General features: G+C 42.9%; 1 protein-coding gene across 1 annotated transcript in view; it reads right to left on the bottom strand.

Annotated features, from left to right (window-relative positions):
• The window catches only part of SLC8B1 (solute carrier family 8 member B1), a 1,008,250-nt gene extending 1,002,478 nt beyond the window's left edge, over positions 1–5,772 (bottom strand). The window contains exons 1-2 of the mRNA XM_044068272.1: positions 5,556–5,772; positions 4,463–4,817 (exon numbers count right to left, since the gene is read on the bottom strand). Coding sequence (XP_043924207.1) covers positions 4,463–4,642 — 180 coding nt within the window. The 5' untranslated portion in view covers positions 4,643–4,817; positions 5,556–5,772. The remainder of the gene's footprint in view (positions 1–4,462; positions 4,818–5,555) is intronic.
• Between the last annotated feature and the right edge of the window lie 13,242 nt (positions 5,773–19,014).

Below are 19,014 nucleotides of genomic sequence, written 5' to 3'. Positions count from 1 at the left end.
TGGAAAAATGCATCCAACGCCAACTACTAGACCACCTTCTCCTAAATGGCCTAGTAGCCAACTCTCAGCATGGATTTCGACCCTTCCATAGCACTACTACTGCCCTCCTGTCATTTTCTGACCACATTAACAAAAACCGTAACAACTACACACTGTCCTCTGCTATCTTTATTGATCTTTCAAAAGCATTCAACATGGTTAACCATCAACTACTCTTGAATCTTCTCAAGCCCCTCTCACTAGATACTCAAGCACTACAGTGGTTCAAGTCCTACTTAAATAACAGGCAACAAGCAGTGCTTTGGGAAAACACTGTCTGCCCCTCTTCCTGTCACCATTGGCATACCCCAAGAATCTATTTTAGGCCCTCTTCTATTCTCCATCTTTATAAACGATCTATCAGCATCTCTCAAGCTGTAATACAATACACGGATGACTCCACATTAATATCCTCAGCTACAGGGCCTTCTGAACTGCAGTCCCTTACCCAAAATGTCTTTGAGCTTGTAGAAGAACGTTTTTTACAACGCAGTCTCTTCCTCAACCCAAAAAAGACTAAACTACTAATATTTACTCCTACACAAAAATCTACCCCATTTCACTTCTCTATCAAATCCAAAAACGGCACAGTCATATCTCCTGACACTTCTACCAAACTCTTAGGAGTTACTATTGATCACAGCCTTAACTATGATACTCATATCAACTCCACAATAAAATCAATCAGTTAACCGTAAACTAGGCTCCCTCTACAAAATTAAACCCCTCCTTACTCCCTCAGCCAGAACTACTATTGCCCACACCCACCTTATCTCTACTCTCTTTTATGCCTCTCCTATATACACCAATCTATCTAAAACTAACCTCAACAAGCTTGCAATTTCCTACAATAGTATAGCCAGACTTGCTACTGGCTCCCCCTTTAGAACCTACCACTGCCAAAATCTGAATCAGCTGGGTTGGCTTGAACTGCACAATCAGATTTTATTTCAGCAACTAATTACTACCCATAAAACCCTTTATTATCCAGGTAAAACACCAATTCTCACAAATCTTATCCGCCCATATAACAATCTTACAAATCTACGCTCAGCCAACAAATTACTGGTATCAATACATAAACCCTACAATAAAGCAGGTGATTCCCTCTTCTCTAATGCAGTGTGTAAAAGCTGGAACCTACTTCCTTCTGAACTTACCTCTCTCTCCTCTACTACACTTTTCAAAAAGAAACAAATTATATCTAACTAGCCACTGGCTATTTCCCTGTACTAACCCAGACTAAGATTTTCTCATCCTATTATCATCAATTTCTTCCTTTGCTATTCCACCTCTACTCAGTTTTCACTTTAGGTCCACTACCTCTATGTTGGACTTATTCTACCCAAGATATACATAATGAACTTCTCCCCTGTCACTCTGAGTTTCTACCCCTCAATTAATTTTCCGTTAACTCTGTTCTCTTTAAACTAGTCTCTCCTGCTGTTCCTCACTTAAAACTTTGTTCTGGAATCTCCTCATCCTTCTGAATACTTCCTTCCCACAGTGATGGTGGTGGTGGTGGTGGGGGGGGGACAACGACAAAAAAATAAAAAATTAAGGGGTGTCTTATTTTGTTCTACTTTCTTATATCACATATGCTTATTTACTTTGTAGCACATGTTTTGTATGACTAGTATCTTTAATTGAAGTTTAATGTCTTGAAACTGAATTTTTAATGTTCTGTTTATTTTATGTGGAGCTTTTCTCCCCAGGCCTCTACTGAAAATGGACATATATCCCGTTAGACTAGCCCGGTCAACAAATGTAAAATAAAATAAATAAATAATAATAAAAGATGATCTGCCTTGGAATAGTTCCTATTACTGGTTTTAATGGGATTACAGAGAGTCAGAATACTGTGGCTGGATATGAAAATGCACAAGACAGGTAGACACAAGTCATTTCAATTGAGGGTATAGGAAGTGTGGACCTGTCTCAGTTTTGATTCAAGGGCAGGTCATGCTTACTCAACCTAGTGCTTTTTTTTTTTTATTGAAAAGGTCAAAGCAATGGATGAAGGCAAAATGGTACACAACACATACCTTGACCTTGCTAAAGCTTTTGACACTATTCCCCACTCAAGCATAATAAAAAACCTAAATAAACCCATATTCACCTTCTGGACTACCAACTGGTCCACAGATGCACTGCAGGAAACCAAAATAGGGGAAGTTAACTCCGCAAAGAGACCAGTCACCAGTACAGTCCCCCAGTGCTCTGTGCGACCTCTCCCGTTTAACTGTTTAACATCTACTTTTCTGAAGTAAAAGCAAATACCAAAGGCTCTGGCTAGGTTTATAGAGGACTGTAAACTAGGTGCAGTCATTGAAATCCAAAAGGACTTAGCCATCCTGCAGCAAGGCTTGTCCTAAATAAATAACTGGTGCCATCATGGACTGAAACTAAATGCCAAAACAAATCCATTACTTTATTCTTTGTGAAGTCATCTATCCCAGGGAAATACTACATTAGCAATATGCCCCCAAGAGTTGACCCAGTTGTTCGGGATCTGGGAACTTATGTTAACAGTGACCAAACTTTTCACCAACATGGGTCAGTTGCCATAAGAAAAAATCCTTCTATATTACACAGCTTATAAACAAAGGGATTGTGTCTAGATCTAGAACTGTCATAGCTCCCCTTTACTCGGCTCTCATTAAGCCAATCACTGAATACAGCACCCCCTTTGGCATACATCTGTCCAGACACATGCAACAACTGGACCCCCCCCAAAGATGCCTTACTAAAAGGATACAGAGCCTAAATAACATATCCTACATAGATCGACTCAAAGGCCTGTCACTACTCTCGGTATCTTACGGACTACTAAAAGGTGACCAGCGTCTGGCAAACAAGGCATCCTCTGACCCAATATGGATGGATTTTACTGCACATCAATACGTCAATTGGAATCAGAAGTTCTCGGTCTAGGGATCTAAACCACTTCTGCAACATCAGCAGAACAGTTTGGAGACAGGTATATCTCGCAGAGGATACCACTGCTCTGAACAGACTTCGTATCCACATAAAACACAGGTCATCCCTGTCCACATTGAAGCACAACTTGAATCTATAGGTTCATACTAGGCTATCTGTCCTAGGGCATTTATAAGCCTAGCCAGAGTGTGTTTGGCTTTCGCCACCCATTTTAAATGAATTTTGCTATGCCCTTTTTCGAGGTTAGTATACTGTGCCTCTGTCTAACAGTGACACAGAAGTGATACCCGGGGTAAACCTACTATCTCCCATCCACTCATGAAGATTCCTCTTGAAGAGAGTCAATGAGGGACTCTGCCTAACCTGGACTGGGATTTTATTCCAGAGTGAAGGGAGCCTCTGGGTTATGAATCTGTCCCTCCAGCATGTCCTATTTATTTCAGTGCTGAGGTTCAAGTCTCTCGAGCGCGTAGCTTGATGGGATTTGGATTTTCTGAGATGCAGCATGTCCATTAATTCTGGGTTGGACATGGTTTTATACGTCAGGCACAGATCGCCTCTGAGCAGGCGGTATGCCACTGAGTAGAGCTGGAGTTTCTTTAACCGGGCAGCATATGGCATCTGGTTGAGCCCTTTGATCCTCTTGGCGAGGTACTTTTGGGGTCTTTCCAGTTGCTGCAGGGGTCTGGTAAGGTACATCCCAAAAGGGGCATTGTACTCAGTTATGGGCCTGATGAGGATTGAGTAAAGAGGCACGATGACCTCCCCTGATCTAGATGTGAATCCCTTCATGATTAGGTGGGCTATATAAAGCCTATGCATGGGAAACAGAAAATTTACGCCAGGACTGCCCCGTACTACATTTACGCCAGGACTGCCCCGTACTACATATAATTATTGATCGTGAGATGGGTAAGGCCAATCTCTAACAAAATGGGATAGGTTAAAGGTAGTACTTACTTATGAACCTAACTGGCTGGTTAAACAGATTTGCAGTTTTATCTGACATAAATGAAATGGGAGGCTAGTCAGTTCAAGAAGATTTTCACTTAGCATCACTTTATGCAGACCACTAAAGAACCAGTCTGTATAAATTAATTTCCCCACAAGGACTACTCCATTGTCTGTCAGCTGTAATAACCTCCAACTTTTCCTGACAAATACAAGGTGCAGGGTTTGATTCTGACTGCTGGTTACTGGTTAGGTTTGTACTAGTCTGCAGACTGATTACCTAGTATTTTAACTTGGCATAAAGGTCAATGTCTTGACATCACAAATACAAAAATTGTTTTGAGTACGAATAGCCTCACAGCTGTTCATGCATATTGCTACACTTTGAAGAACCCTTCTACCAGTGGCTAATCACCATAGGCACTAAATCAATCGCAGACATACACATGAACCCCAGATGTACCACCTACTTCAGCCTTCACAAATCACTTAATACAGGAGTCATTAAATAAACAACTCTGAAAGCACTTACCTCTTGTGCAGTGCTGTAATTTCGGGAAGTCAGATCTTCCTCAGATAAAATAAATACACCTCCTCTGTGTACTGTATGCAGGTCCTGGGGATAATTTACCATAACAGCATTCCGACTGGCATCGCTTGCTGTGCAGAAGGTCAGTAAAAAGCACAAAGATAACGTGCCCGTCGCAGTCATTTTGTATGCACGTCCTAAATATTTATAGCACAGTGTTTACAGTACATGGGGACATGCAACACATTGAACCATCTTTCGTGGTTCTCGGCTGCACAGTACCAGGCATGTTCAGTAAATGGACAACAGTCTGCTCCCCTCCGAGCTGTAGTCACTGTTCCTTCGCATCATTCAAGAGCTGAAATAAAGAAAAACACAGCTTGACAAGATATCAGTGAACTCAGACACAATGCATATACGGGCCAAAGGAAAACAAGAAAAATAATGTTCTTCTAGTGTACTCTTAAGTTACTTTAGAAAAAAGTTTAGTCCAATAAATCAACGTGTTTAACACGCACACAAACGCCACCCCCAGGTCACTCAGGACAGACCATTCACTGCTTAGTCAGGAGTCTAGGTGGCAAACACCAGCTAGTCCCGTCTTTGGGTCTAATTGAAATGGAGACCCTCGTCTAGGATACGTGTGCCATTATGTCCCACAAGCTGTTTCATTTTCCAGGGTGTACTCACAACTCACAGTTAGATTATCACAAGCGAAATCTTTTAGTGATACCAAGAAAGTCAACAGGCTGTTGACTACCAAACTGAACCAACTGCTACATCACACACCTCGAAAGACACCCCACCGCATCTCAAGTTTGTAACGTAACTCCGATTTTACAGTATTAAGTAGTAAATACGTAACCCTTCTAAGGAATAAATATATACACACGCATAAACACCCATGAACTTAAAACACACAAAACAACTTCAGCAGCTGCCGAGCCCACGATGAAGTTAACTGAGACAAACAACTTCCTCTTATAATAGACAGAGCCCCTTTAAAGACGCAGAGAACCTTTTGCAATATGACCATAACAAAACCTGAGTTTACGATCTCTGCTTGCAGTCATGTGAATTGGCAGGTGTTGCTAACCTAGCACACCGTGATTCTCCCCTTTGTTGTATACTAAACACCTTTTTCGGTAATTACACTCAATCCTTCTTGTCTGGGGCGGCGGAGAACACAGACAAAACAAACAATAAATAAGCATAGCCCACAGTACTTATATATGGAAATGCCCACAGTGGGAAACCATAGCATTATTAGGCATATATTGCCGATAGTTTTTTTAAGTGCCAGAAAGGGCGGTCCAGATTTACGCTCTCCTCTGACGTCAGACTGCTATAACGTATTCTAAGCAGCGGAAAGAAAACTTCAGTGTTAGTATGTGAAGTAATTACGTTCGTAATACAGACTAGTTGGCAACAAGATTGTAGAAGCTGAACGAGTTGCTTTAAAATTATGTTTTGTTAAAGAGAGCGTTGCGATTGATTGCAATTTATTTTAACCTATAACTAGGGAGCGTGTACTGGTTACACTCACTAGATTAAAAAAAAATAGCCTTAGTGACTCCGGATAATGTCCAGGATACCCCCTGAATAGGCTCGAATCTGACCTATCAAACATATTAAAACAGGTTTCGTGCCACCAACTGTCCCTGGTTTTGACACAAATTTTAGCTCTGTCCTGTGTAATCCCCTAAAACTGAAAACTTTTTTGGAAAGAAAGAATTACTAAATAATGATAAACATTAAAGTTATATTTATTATTTTATTTTTAGAAAAGAAAAATGCATATTAATTCACATTCTCTTATTCTGTCAACGCCTCAAGTTAATTGTACAAATAGTTATTTTTCATGTTTTTCTCTCCAGCTCGGTCAGCTGCTGCCTCAACCTCGTGAACCAAAGATAGAAGGAATGTGCTAAATATGCACTGCAAACTTCTTTTATTTTATCTCGCAAACTACCCCACTGAACCTCCTTAAGAGTAAGTTACCGAATCATTCAAATAAGGAAGACCTTACAGATTGGATGCAGTTTCAGTTTTTTTTCTCGAAGTTCCATATCCCCCCAAAACTGAGGTGCAACGTCCAGATCGGGTCACCTTTTAAACACTGTCCGTATTTACTAAAAAAAAATTACAGAATAACAGGATTTGCATTAATGTGCATTTGCTGAAGACTAAGAAATCTGGAACTCTGGCATTGTTTGTATGAATATCATCCTTCGATGGTAAGAGGGGACAAAGCAAACCGCGTTACAATTATGAATGTAATGCAAATTCAGCTAAAAGCTATGATTTTAGTAGGATATGCCGTCCCTGATAATTTAATTTTTATCATTATTTATAGTTGCTTTTTGGGGTAGAGCACTGATCTCCATGGACCTTTTTCAAACTTAGCCTGGAAGCAGTGTCTGGTTAGGTGACTTGCTCAGAGATATGCAGGCAATATTTCTAACAATGAAGCCAGAAGTGTAACCATGTATGCCACACAATATACACTTTTTTCCCCCATGGAAAAGTTTATTTTTTTGTGTATGCGACTTCCCCACTATGGGACAGTAATCAAGGAGCCTGAATCCCCACCACTGACACTAGACAGACGTTAACTTGGAACAAAAATTGATACATGGTGTCACCCTGTATTTCCAGATGCAGGTCTTTTCAACAAGCACAGTTTCCCATGGGTAAAATGGCGATCCAGGTCATAGCCTGCTATAGGTCCCCAACCATTTCCCTAGACTCTCACTCCACGTTCCGAAGCACCCGGGAATCTATCAAGGTCCAACCCAACACTCTCATACTAGGAGATTTCAACTACCCCTCCATCAACTGGGAAAACTACTCAAGCACCAATACACTGGCCCAATGCTTCATGGAATTCATCACTTCCAATGCCCTGAAGCAGCTGATTCTGACCCCCACTAGAGTAAGCAACATTCTTGACCTGGTTATTACTAACATGGTTGACCATTGCTGTACCCAGTATTCAATCCCTCCCTGGTCAGATCCAACCATAAAATCACCATGGAAATCCACATCTCACCCACACCCCTCGCAAAGGTAACCACCTTGAAAAACTTCTCCAAAGCTGATTTTGGACTCCTAAAAACAGAGGTGGCTAGCTTCACGGCACCCATGCCAATGGAAAATGACTGCTGAATCATACACCAATTTACTGTACGAACATGTACATAAATGCATGGAACTACCCATACCCAGCAGAACCAAGATGCTCTCCGAGGAAGCCAATCTGGTGGTCCCTTGCCATTAATAAACTCTACAACAGAAGGAAGAAACTGTTGCAGAAAAAGGTGAAGTCTCAACACTAGAAAAACTCGCTTATTAGCTTCAACAAAAAGTTGAGATCCACATCAAATCCTCTAAAGCCAGCTATGAAGGCAGAATTGTGGCAGACACTAAAAACAACCACAAAGCCTTCTATAATTATATCAAGAACCATCACGGCAATACCCAGGTTTGCTCTGCGTTACTGCACAATGGTACCCCCTATACTGAAAGCAGAAAATATTCCCTGCAAGTATGGCGACTGCAAAGCTCCAAATCACTGAAAACGCAATGCCAGCAGACAATGACAAAACTGTGAATTTAATAGACTCCTATATAATACATGGTACAGGTAGTCCATATAGACAGACCAGTTTGGGCTGACAATAAACTTAGCCTTCTTCAGTGTAAAGAAATGAGTAATGATGAACCCATTTAAATACCATACATGTGAAGAAATGTCAAGCAACCATTGGTCCCTCACAGATGTTCATTTAATCCAGGTGAAAATAATGCACCTAATTTGATAATCCATTTCTTTTCCTTTGAATTTAAAAGGCTATACCATCCGGCGAACATCTGTGAGGGACCAATGGTTGCTTGACATTTCTTCACATGTATAGTATTTAAATGGGTTCATCATTACTCATTTCTTTACACACTGAAGAAGGCTGTTTATTGTCAGCCGAAACCAACCTCCTATACTGAGCCAACAGATATTGCCAACATACTGGCCAAGAGATTCAGTGCCAACTTTTCCCCTCTCTCCCCCCAAAGGACCAAGCACAATACCGGAAGAATGCCAGGCACCCAGCATTACTGCAGCACAGGTTAAAGCTGCATTGCCCAAGGCCAAGAATACAGCTTCCATGGGACCCAATAATATTCCTGGTTGTGTTCTACATGAACTACAAAGCAAACTGGCACCACATCTGTGTGCCCTGTTCAAGTCACAGCCTCACCTCAGGCTTTGTCCCTACCAAATGGTGCACTGCTACAGTCATCCCTCTCCATAAAAGGGGAGCAACTGCAGACCCTGGGAATTATCGCCCAATTAGCCTCATGAGTCTGATATGTAAAGCTATGGAGAGCATCATCATGGACATGATTAACAAAGATATAGGAAATCTCCAAACTCTAGACCTCACGCAATTTGGCTTTGTGAAAGAGAGATCATGCCTGCTCAACCTGGTTGACTTCTTTGAGTCAGTCACCAGGGCTGTGGATGAAGGTAAGGCAGTGCATACAGCCTACCTCGATCTGGCCAAGGCCTTTGATACCATTCCTCACTTAGGAATTATTGATAAACTCATCAAACTAGGCATCAACCCCTATATCACTAGGTGGGTTGCAAATTGTCTCACAGATAGAACACACAGTGTGAAAGTAGTAGACTCCAAGTTAGACTGCCGATCAGGCATGAGTGGAGTCCCAAAGGGATCAGTCCTGGGTCCTCTCCTGTTCGGCATCTACTTCTCAGAAGTCCAGGCCAACACAAAGGAACTCTGGCTGACCAAGTTCACAGACAACTGCAAGCTGGGAGACATTATTAACTCCCTAAGTGATGCAGGCATCCTACAGAAAGGCCTCACTGAGACCAATGACTGGTATCAAAATCATGGCCTTAAGCTTAATGCCAAAAAATGTGCCGTCATCTCCTTTGGTAAAAGCTCACTCTTCACTAAATACCACATCAGTGGGAGCCCACTGAACACTGAAGGCGTTATAAGAGATCTGGGGACGCAGGTTGACAGCAACCTCTCCTTTGACCACACCACATTGCCACTGTGGTCAGAAAGTCCTTCAGTGTGGCACATCTCATTACCAAGGGTTTTGCATCCAGGAAGAAAAGGTCATCATCTCTCTACTCTTCCCTCATTAGACCAATCATTGAGTATAATGCCCTATTTGGCATGTACCTCACTTGACACCTGCAACAGCTGGAGAGGCCACAGAAGTACCTCATGAAGAGGATCCTAGGCATTAAACACATGTCCTACATGGACAGACTCAAAAGACTCCAGCTATTCTGTCTCATATCTCCTACTTAGAGGCGATCTTTTGCCTGACTTACAAAGCCATGTCTGACCCAGGTCTGTTGAAGTAGGTGAGGGCTCCTTCTATGTCAGGTTCCAAGAAACAGATTGCTGCCCTTAGGCTTTACTCTCACCTAGTATTAAACATTATTTTAGTGATGCCTTCCAGAATGATATCTCATACATCTGGTCATCTGACTTCCAGTTCCCATGCAACCCCCCCCATTGCTCAAAGCTGTCATGATTTAGCACATAGGTATCAATGATACACATACACAGAGCCTTGCCAAGATCTGGTGCAACTCTTGGAAGTCATAAAACCATAAAACACTTCCACTCTTCCTACAGGAGCTAATAAACTATACTTCTTACTTACATTCCATCTCTGGCTTCATTCAAAACTGTGAGATAACATCTTTATGTCCTAGGCCCAGTAATGTAATTTCTTACTATTTTTAAAGTTTGAGATTAACATCTTCTCTTCCAGTATCCTCTATTAGAACATATACATTTAAACAGTTATAATAATGCCTGTAATATTTCTTTTTCTGTCCAGCAGGGCACACTGTTGATAAATTTTTAACACAAGCAACTTTACAAATACATTTTTCAACACAGGCATCTGTATAAATCAGTTTGATATACAAATGACATATACTTCTTTACAAAATTCCAGCTAGCTGTGCTGGCATATGTTACATCCACTGCCCTACATCTCCTGGCAGTACCTCTCACCTTCACATCTCCCTCGCCCTTTGAAGACTCAAGCTTGTTTTTCAAGTGACCCTTGAGAAACGTTGCTTGAGAGGAATGGACCTGTCTGGGAATACATTAACCCATACCCTGTCTTAAGACCCCATCTGCATTGGCATTGCTGACCCCACTACGGTGCTGTACTGTCATATATGCCTGCAACCCTAGGCTCCATCACTCTCACCCTCCCACTCATCATAAATGAGATCTAAATGCTCCCTCACCCCATGCCCATACAGCAACTCAAAGGATAAAAAAACTGTGTATTCCCGGGGCACCTCTCTGTAAGCAAACAACAGATGAGGCAAATATTTGTCCTACTCCCTCCTGAACTGGTCTGTAAATGCCCGTAGCATGGTCTTTAGTTTAGAGTTTAACCTCCCCATATGACCATTAGTCTGTGGATGGTAGGGGGTGGACTTTAGGTGCTTCACCTCACAGCGTTCCCACAGACAAGCCAGCAGGTCTGACATGAAACTGGCACCTCTGTCAGTCAGTATTTCACTCGGGAGACCTACCCTTATAAAAATCTCTAACAAAACATTTGCCACCTTCTCTGCCTCAATGGAGGACAGAGCCACTGCCTCAGCGTATCTGATATCATAATCTACTACCACCAGGATATACTTCTTCCCTGTTGAACTTGGGGTTCTCTGGGGCCCCACAATATCCATTGCTACCATGGCTCCTCTATTACAGGCAAAGGCATCAAAGGATCTTTGATCTTGTCTCCTGCCTTGTCTAGTTTTTGTCACTGCTGACAGGTCCTGCTGTACCCTGTTACACCATTCGCAATCCCAGGCCAATAAAAATTCTGCATAATATGTCTCTTGGTATGCTTTATGCCCATCATCATCCCCTTTTTTCCCATTTTTCTACATGTATTGTGCTAACTGTTGCCAACTCTCTTGATTCAGTGCCATACTCCTGCCTTCTTCAACACTCATGCCTGACTGTTGCAGATCTTCTGTCCCAAATCTTCCTCACCAGATTATCTTCTGCTTTTCTACATATGTGCCCAAACCACCGTAATCTGTTCTCTCTGATCGTTTCTGCAATTGGAGCTACTTTGGCTTCTGTTCTTATATCCTTATTTCTTCATCTGTCCCACAGTGTGCATCCTATCACCTTTCGCAGGCACTTCATTTCCATCACCTCTAGCCTCTTCAGCTGTTTTGCCTTTACTGCCCAGGTTTCTGTACCATACAGTAGTACTGGTTGCACCACTGTCTTGTACACCTTACTTTTCAGCTTCTTTGGCATTCTTCTGTCATAGACTACACCTGATACTCTATGTCAGTTGGCTGCAGCCCCTCTGATTCTAGCTTTGACCTCTTCATTCAGACTACCCTTCTCCTCATCTACTTCTCCCAGATACTTGAAGCTGTTTACCTTTTCTACTATCTTCCCTTTTATCTCTATTCTCAGCTTCTTCTGATTCCCCAAATTTGCTGCCATACCACCATCTTATCTGTGCTTAGTTTCACCCCATGTACCTTCAGATTTGCATTCCATTCTCTTATCCTTTGCTGAAGTTCTAGCTCAGAGTCTGCCTGTACTGCTACATTATCTGCATACAGCAGCTTTGTTGATCTGTCCCCTCCAGTCTGTTTGCTAATGTAGTCCATCACCACTATGAATAGTAGTGGGCTCAGAGCTGAACCCTGATGTACACCGACACCCACTGGGAACCCCTCTGTGGGCCGAACACTGTTCATACTTGAGTCATTGGGTCCTTGTACATAGCCTGCACTAATTCAACCAATATTTCTGGGACTTCAAACCACCACAGTACTGCCCAGATCAGCTTTCTTGGGACCTTGTCAGATGCTTTCTCCAAGTCTAGGAATGCCCAGTTGAATTCTCTCCTCATCTCTAGCTTCTTCTCAAGTATCTGTCTCAATGTAAACATTGGGTCAATTGTGCTGCATCCTGATCTGAATCCAAACTGTTCATCTCCCATCTTACATTATACTACTCTGCATATCCATTTATCAATCACCCTCTCCAGAACTTTCATGCAATGTGATAGAATGCCTCTGTACTGCCCACAGTTGTAGATGTCCCCTTTGTTCTTGTACACTGGCATGAGTATGCTTATTCTTCAGTCATCTGGGATACAGCTTTCTCTCCACACTGCTATTACTACCCTCAGGAGCCATTTCTCCCCATCTCACCCACCATCTTTATCATATCTACTGTGACTTAATCTGAGCCTGCTGCTTTCCCTGACTTCATCTTCCTTAGTGCTGTTCTTACTTCTTCTAGGGTGGGCTCCTCCTCTTCTCTCATTGTAGGCTGTTTCTGGGGCAGTACAGCTTTTGTGGGGTTTTCTTCATTCAGACGCTGCTGGAAATACTCCTTCCATCTGCCTTTGATGTCCTGTGGGCTGGTGAGCAAGTTGTTGCTGGCATCCCTTATGAAGGGTGTCTGACTATCTTCTTTATCTTTCTGTCTTTGCCTTGCAACCTGATATAGTTTCGTTGTACCCCTTACTGAGTCACTTTCCAGATGTTGGCACAGTGCCTCCAATGCCCTATTCTTTGCTATTGCAACTTCTTTCTTAGCTTCTTTGTTAGCCAACCAGTAGTCCTTCCTAGCCTGGTCAGTCTTTTCTGTCTCCCACTTCTTCCTGCACTCCTTTTTTCTTTTCATGACTTCCTGGACTTCTGCACTGCACCACCAGCTTTCCTTATGTACCTTATTTCCATACCTGGCTCGGCCACATATCTTTTCTGTAGTCCTAGCACATACTGTTTTTAGGTGCTGCCATTTTTCTTCAAATCCACCTATTTCCTCCTCTTCTTGGGGTGCTAGAACCCTGAGTAATTCATTGAATGGTTGTACTTTCTCTCTAGTCAACTTCTAGGTCTTCAGCCTGATCTCTCTTGACCTTAGAGCCTTCTCTGACCACTGCTTGCAGCTGATTGTGGCAACTAGTGGTTTAAGCTGTGGGCCGACTGTTTCACTGGGGATGACTTTGCAATCGTAGATTCTGCCCCAGTGCCTTTTCCTTACTAGGTGGAAGTCTACCTGAGTTGCATGTTGACTACTCTTGTATGTGATCTTGTGACTGTCTCTTTCTGAACCATGCGTTGGCTACTATCATGCCATTTGCCAGACAGAAGTCTAGAATTACTTCTCCTTCTTTATTCCTGTTGCCCCACCCATGTGGACCCAGGCAGTCCTCATATCCTGTTTTGTCTGTCCCGATATGTGCATTCAAGTCACCCATTATCAACACCAATTCATGTTGTCCTGCTTTATCTAGTAGGTCGTGCAACTGCTGTCTGAATCCACTCTTTTTCTCACCATCACAACTCTGCTGAGGGGCATAGACTGAGATTATGAATACTGCCCTATCATTACACTGGAGACTGACTACCATTAGTCTGTCATTTATTCTGATGACATCCTTTACTGCCTTCTGAAGTCTCTCTCTCACCACAATTAATACACCATTTCTAGCCTGCCCTCCACCCAAGTAGTAGACTCTGGATCCCAAGCCATGTTGCTTTGCTGTACTGCCCTTCCATCTTGTCTCCTGGATACATAGGATGTCCAGCTTCCTCTGTATCACCATGTCATCCACTTCCATGCTGCATCCGGTCAGTGAACCTACATTAAGCGTAGCAATTCTCATTTCATGTTTGGCAGGTTGGTTGGTTTTACATCCAGCTTTCGCTCAACAAAGCTATCCCAGGTAACCCAGGCTAGGCAAATAGACACTGGCCAGCCAGTAGCTTATTGACCCAGGGCTGCTGGGCTTTATGGCGGGCACACACTGGCCAATAGGGCACATATACCCCTCCCAGGCACAGGTCCCTGGCATGGGTCGGAGTAGGCCAAGTCCTCAATCCACTTATCACCGGTAACTATCCATGCCCTTTTTGGTGACATTTGTCAATGTGACCGAATCACCTAGAGCCATATTTTATACCATACAGTGGCTAGCCCTGCCACGGCACGCAGTCTGTGATCCGTGTTCTCCTATCTTGAGGATAATGCGCACCACAGTAGATGCCCAAAGCGGTTGGTCTGTACAGCTCTTCCCCCTATAGGGCACCATATAGAGTCTGTGCTGCTGCCCACAGCTCCATTCATTGGTGAGTTTGAGATGGGAACACTCAGCATGTTTTTCGGACATGGGAGAAACCCCACGGAGACACAGGGAGAACATGCAAACTCTAAACAGGCAATGGTCGGAGGTCAGGATTTAACCTTGTACCTTGTGCATGGGAGGCGAAGACCTTAACAACTAAGCCATCTAGCTTTATGCCCATATGACCTGCAAAAGGAATGTCATGGCCTATGGCTAGAAGTCCCAGATGGTAGTCTCTAGGCACTACCAACTGCTGTATTAACTCACCCTCTAGCCCTACCTCAGGGGTCCACTGTCTATACAGTAACCCTTTACTGGAGCAAAGGGTTACTGTCTATACAGTAGCCCTTTGCTCCAGTATACAGACTCCCTTTTTCCTTGGGAATCAGGCACTTCCGTAGCTACCCCCTCAAGCCTCTTAGTGTAGGTTCCAAGAGCTGAACCTATCTCAACTCTGTCTTTGTAACTCTTCCCAGATCCCCTTCCACAGGAAGCCTTGTATCCTCTGACAGCAGTGTTTCACTGTCAGCTTGGGTGCTACCACTCATCACTGCCCTTGCAGTCACTCTGTCCAAAGGAACATCAGTACCTACCAGCAGCTGTGGCTCACCTTCAGGCTGACTGTTACAGGGTAGTTCCCTCCCTGAAATAGTCACCTCACCAACCCTGGCTTCAGGTGTGGGGTCTGTCTGGGTCTCCATCAGGCTGCCAGACCCATATGCCTGTCTCCAAGCCTGACTATGTGCAACTGCATCCACACAAGTTACTGCATTATCAAAATCATTCCCTATCAAGACATCTGCAGGGATATCCTCAAACACACCTACTTGTTTGCTTCCTTTTCCAGCCTCCCAGTCAAGGTGAACCCTGGCCAAAGGCATTTGGAATGGGGTTCCTACTAAAGTTCTGACTGGAGAGGACTGCCCAGGCAAGTACTGTTCCTCTTTAACTAGTGCAGGCTTCACAATGGTTAAGTCAGAGGTTGTGTCTCTCTTAGCAGTGGTCTGTTTTCCATCCATTAAGAATAAATATAAACTTTGGTGATAGTTTGGTACCCCTGTTGTCTCCAGACAACCTACTACTAGCATACTGTTATTCCCACTTGCTGGCACCCCCACCTTTTGTTCCCCACCCTTCTTCCGTGGACATCTATATGATACATAGCGCCACTGGTTGCATTTAAAACATTTAACCCTTGATCTTGACCATGTACCTGAACTAGTGGCTTTCACTTTTACTCACGGACTCTATTGGGGTGGTTCAGGCTGCCCACCATGGGTTCTGTTATATCCATGTGCAGCACTGGGTATCCTCTTCCTGTACAGTAATGCCCTGCTTGCTAATTAGAGATTCCTCTTTTTCCCCCAACTCATCTGCAGAGCCACACTCTCAGTCTGCCATCGAGATTCTCATGTCCTCAGGCAAAGTGCTAAGGGCTTGTTCCTTCGCCAAAAGGTCTGCCAGCCCTTCAAAAGTGACCTGACACCCACTCACCCAGCTATGAAAATAAGTGCTTAACTCAGCAGTATAATCACACACACGTTCATCTGCCTTGTGTCTATGCTCATGAAACTTATTTCTTTAAGCGTTGGGTGCTAACTTAAAACATTCAAGTAAACATTTCTTTACTTTGTCATAGTTTCAACAATCAATGTCAGACAATTTAGAAACAGCAGTTACAGCTTTACCCTGGAGAAAGGGGCTCAGGAACCATACCTAGAGCCCTTTGTCAACATTATATGTTTAAATACCCTTTCAAATATATGAATAAAACTATCACATTTATCCCCCTCTGTAAATCATGAAAGAAATGTACTGACCTTGATTGCTTCTGGGGTTTGGTTATTCCTTTCCCCATTACCTCCATGACCCTGTTGAAAAGTCAGCCTATGTGTCTCATGTTAATGCTGCTTCTCATTTTCTTCAGCCTCCAAACACAGCCGTCTCTCTGCTGATTCTAATTCCCAACATTTGACCTCCAGTTTGTCTCTTTAACTCCAGATGGATTTTTAAGTCCTCTGAGGAAAAGGTGAACTGTCCTGTTTCTGAGGGCTGAAAATTCCCTTCACCGGACTTGTTATCCTCCTGGTTGCTGGTCTGAGCTGCGAATAAGGTTGAAATAATTTCCTCTTTAGTCAGGCTGGCATGCACCAGTCCTTTGGCTTTGCACGCCTTGGCCAACTGGTTCTTTGTCAGCTTGCCATAATCCTCTGCTGACATCTTTTTGCCTCCTTTCCCTGACTAAACTAAACTAACAAAAAATAAAAAGGTATTTATTTATTTATTGCATTTGTTAACCGGGAAAGTCCACTGGGCCTAGAAAGAGCCCATTTTCAGTGGAGGCCCGGGGAGAAAATCTCTACAAAGTTACATACAATTAAGTTATTAAAAAGATAAACAAATTAATACAAATAACGTGTATAAAGTCGTAGTGATATGAAACTCTGAATGTTTACCTCATGGCTGCTGAAACTACACACCTTTAGTGACAACTACCTATATGTTACAGAAGTTCAATTAATATCCACACCACTGCTCACCAATATGTGACATCCCCTGTCTGGGGCAGTATTCAAGGAGCCTAAATCTTCACCAATGACACCGGAGAGGGATGTTCACTTGGAACAAAAATGGATACACCCAATATTTCCCGATGCAGATCTCAACATCAAGTACAATTTCCCTTAAGAGAACACAGGGAACACACTCAGACCACGGTCTGGGTTTCTCTCTCTGTCTCTCCTCAGGTCCCCAGTAAGGCTCCCCACTGGCACAACTGCAGAGTTAAGTCCTCATCCGTGTTCAACCCAAGTCCTCCATCACTTTCTCTGTGAAACCAGTGCTTCAGGTCCCTGCTCCAAGTAGCTGACACACACACACACACACACACACACACACACACACACACACACACACACGGGTCTATATGACTTGGTCGACAGTTCATATGATCAACTGTTTATTTGGTCGACAGTTCATTTGATCGACAAGCATTTGCCCCCTTCCCCAATGTTGTGTGACCCTGGAGTTGATATATATAGTTAGGGGGGGGCACAGCCCCCCACATTGGGGGTGTGGGGGGCAAAGCCCCCCACCTAAAATGCTTGTCGATCAAATGAACTGTCGACCAAATAAACAGTCGATCATATGAACTGTCGACCAAGTCATATAGACCCACACACACACACACACACACACACACACACACACACACACACACACACACACACCTGGGAAAGGCTGGCATAGGTTTACTAGCTCTGCCCAGACTATAAGGTAGTTACTGCCACTTGACACTCCCAAGCTAGCTACCCTGAGGGTATTTCAAGGGTGCCCAATTATATTGAGTGGAATTAATATTAATACAAATGGTAGTTTGGCCAATGCAGTAAGGTTTTCAGGAGTGGACACAGAGTCACCAAACAGATATGAGTGCTCTCAAAGTTTAAAATATTCTCTTGAGGACCAACCGCAATGAAAAGTTTAAATATATTTAATAATAAATAATAAAAGAACGTGAAAATACTAAATATCTATTTACAATAAACACCAGAGTTTCAACCACAGGAAATATTAAAATAACACAAACGAATAGATTCACACAGAATCAGAAAAACAGTACTTAACTAGTCTCACTATATTTTCCTGACTGATCTAAAGAGTTACTATTCCCTGGTCACTTACTAGTACAAGGCAAGATGAAGTAGGTGAGGAGTCCTTCTATGTCAAGTTCCAAGAAATAGACTGCTTCCCTGAGACTTCAGTTTCCCCTTAGTGTTAAACATTATTTTAGTGATGGATTTCAGAATGACCTCACATACATCTGGTCATCTGATTTCTGATTGCTATGCAACCCCCATTGCTAGAAGCTGTCAGGATTTAGCACATAGGTGTCAATAATGGGCACACACAGAGCCTTTCTAAGATCTGCTGCAACTCCTCAAAGTCATAAAACCATAAAACAGTTCCACTCTTCCTGCAGGAGCTAATAAACTATAGGTCTTACAAACATTGCATCTGTGGCTTCATTCAAAACTGTGAGATATCATCTTTATGGTCTAGGCCCAGTAATTTAATTTCTTTCCATTTTAAAGTTTGAAATTAACCTCTTCTCCTCCAGTATTCTCAGTTAGAACATATATATTTAAACTGTTACAATAATGCATGTGTATTTCTTTTTCTGTCTAGCAGGGCACACTGTTGATGCATTTTTAACACAAGCAACTTTACAAATACATTTTTCAACTCAAGCATTTGTACACATCAGTTTGATATACAAATGACATATAATTCTTTACAAAATTCCAGCTAGCTGTGTTGGCATATATTACAACTGCCCTACTTCTCCTAGCATAGCTGGCAGTACCTCA

The sequence above is a fragment of the Protopterus annectens genome, chromosome 4.part0, assembly GCF_019279795.1.
Source record: "Protopterus annectens isolate FY-2018-M chromosome 4.part0, PAN1.0, whole genome shotgun sequence".
Classification (NCBI taxonomy): Eukaryota; Metazoa; Chordata; order Ceratodontiformes; family Protopteridae; genus Protopterus; species Protopterus annectens.
The sequence above is the reverse complement of the archived record's forward strand: the minus strand, read 5'-3'. Positions and strand labels throughout refer to the sequence as shown.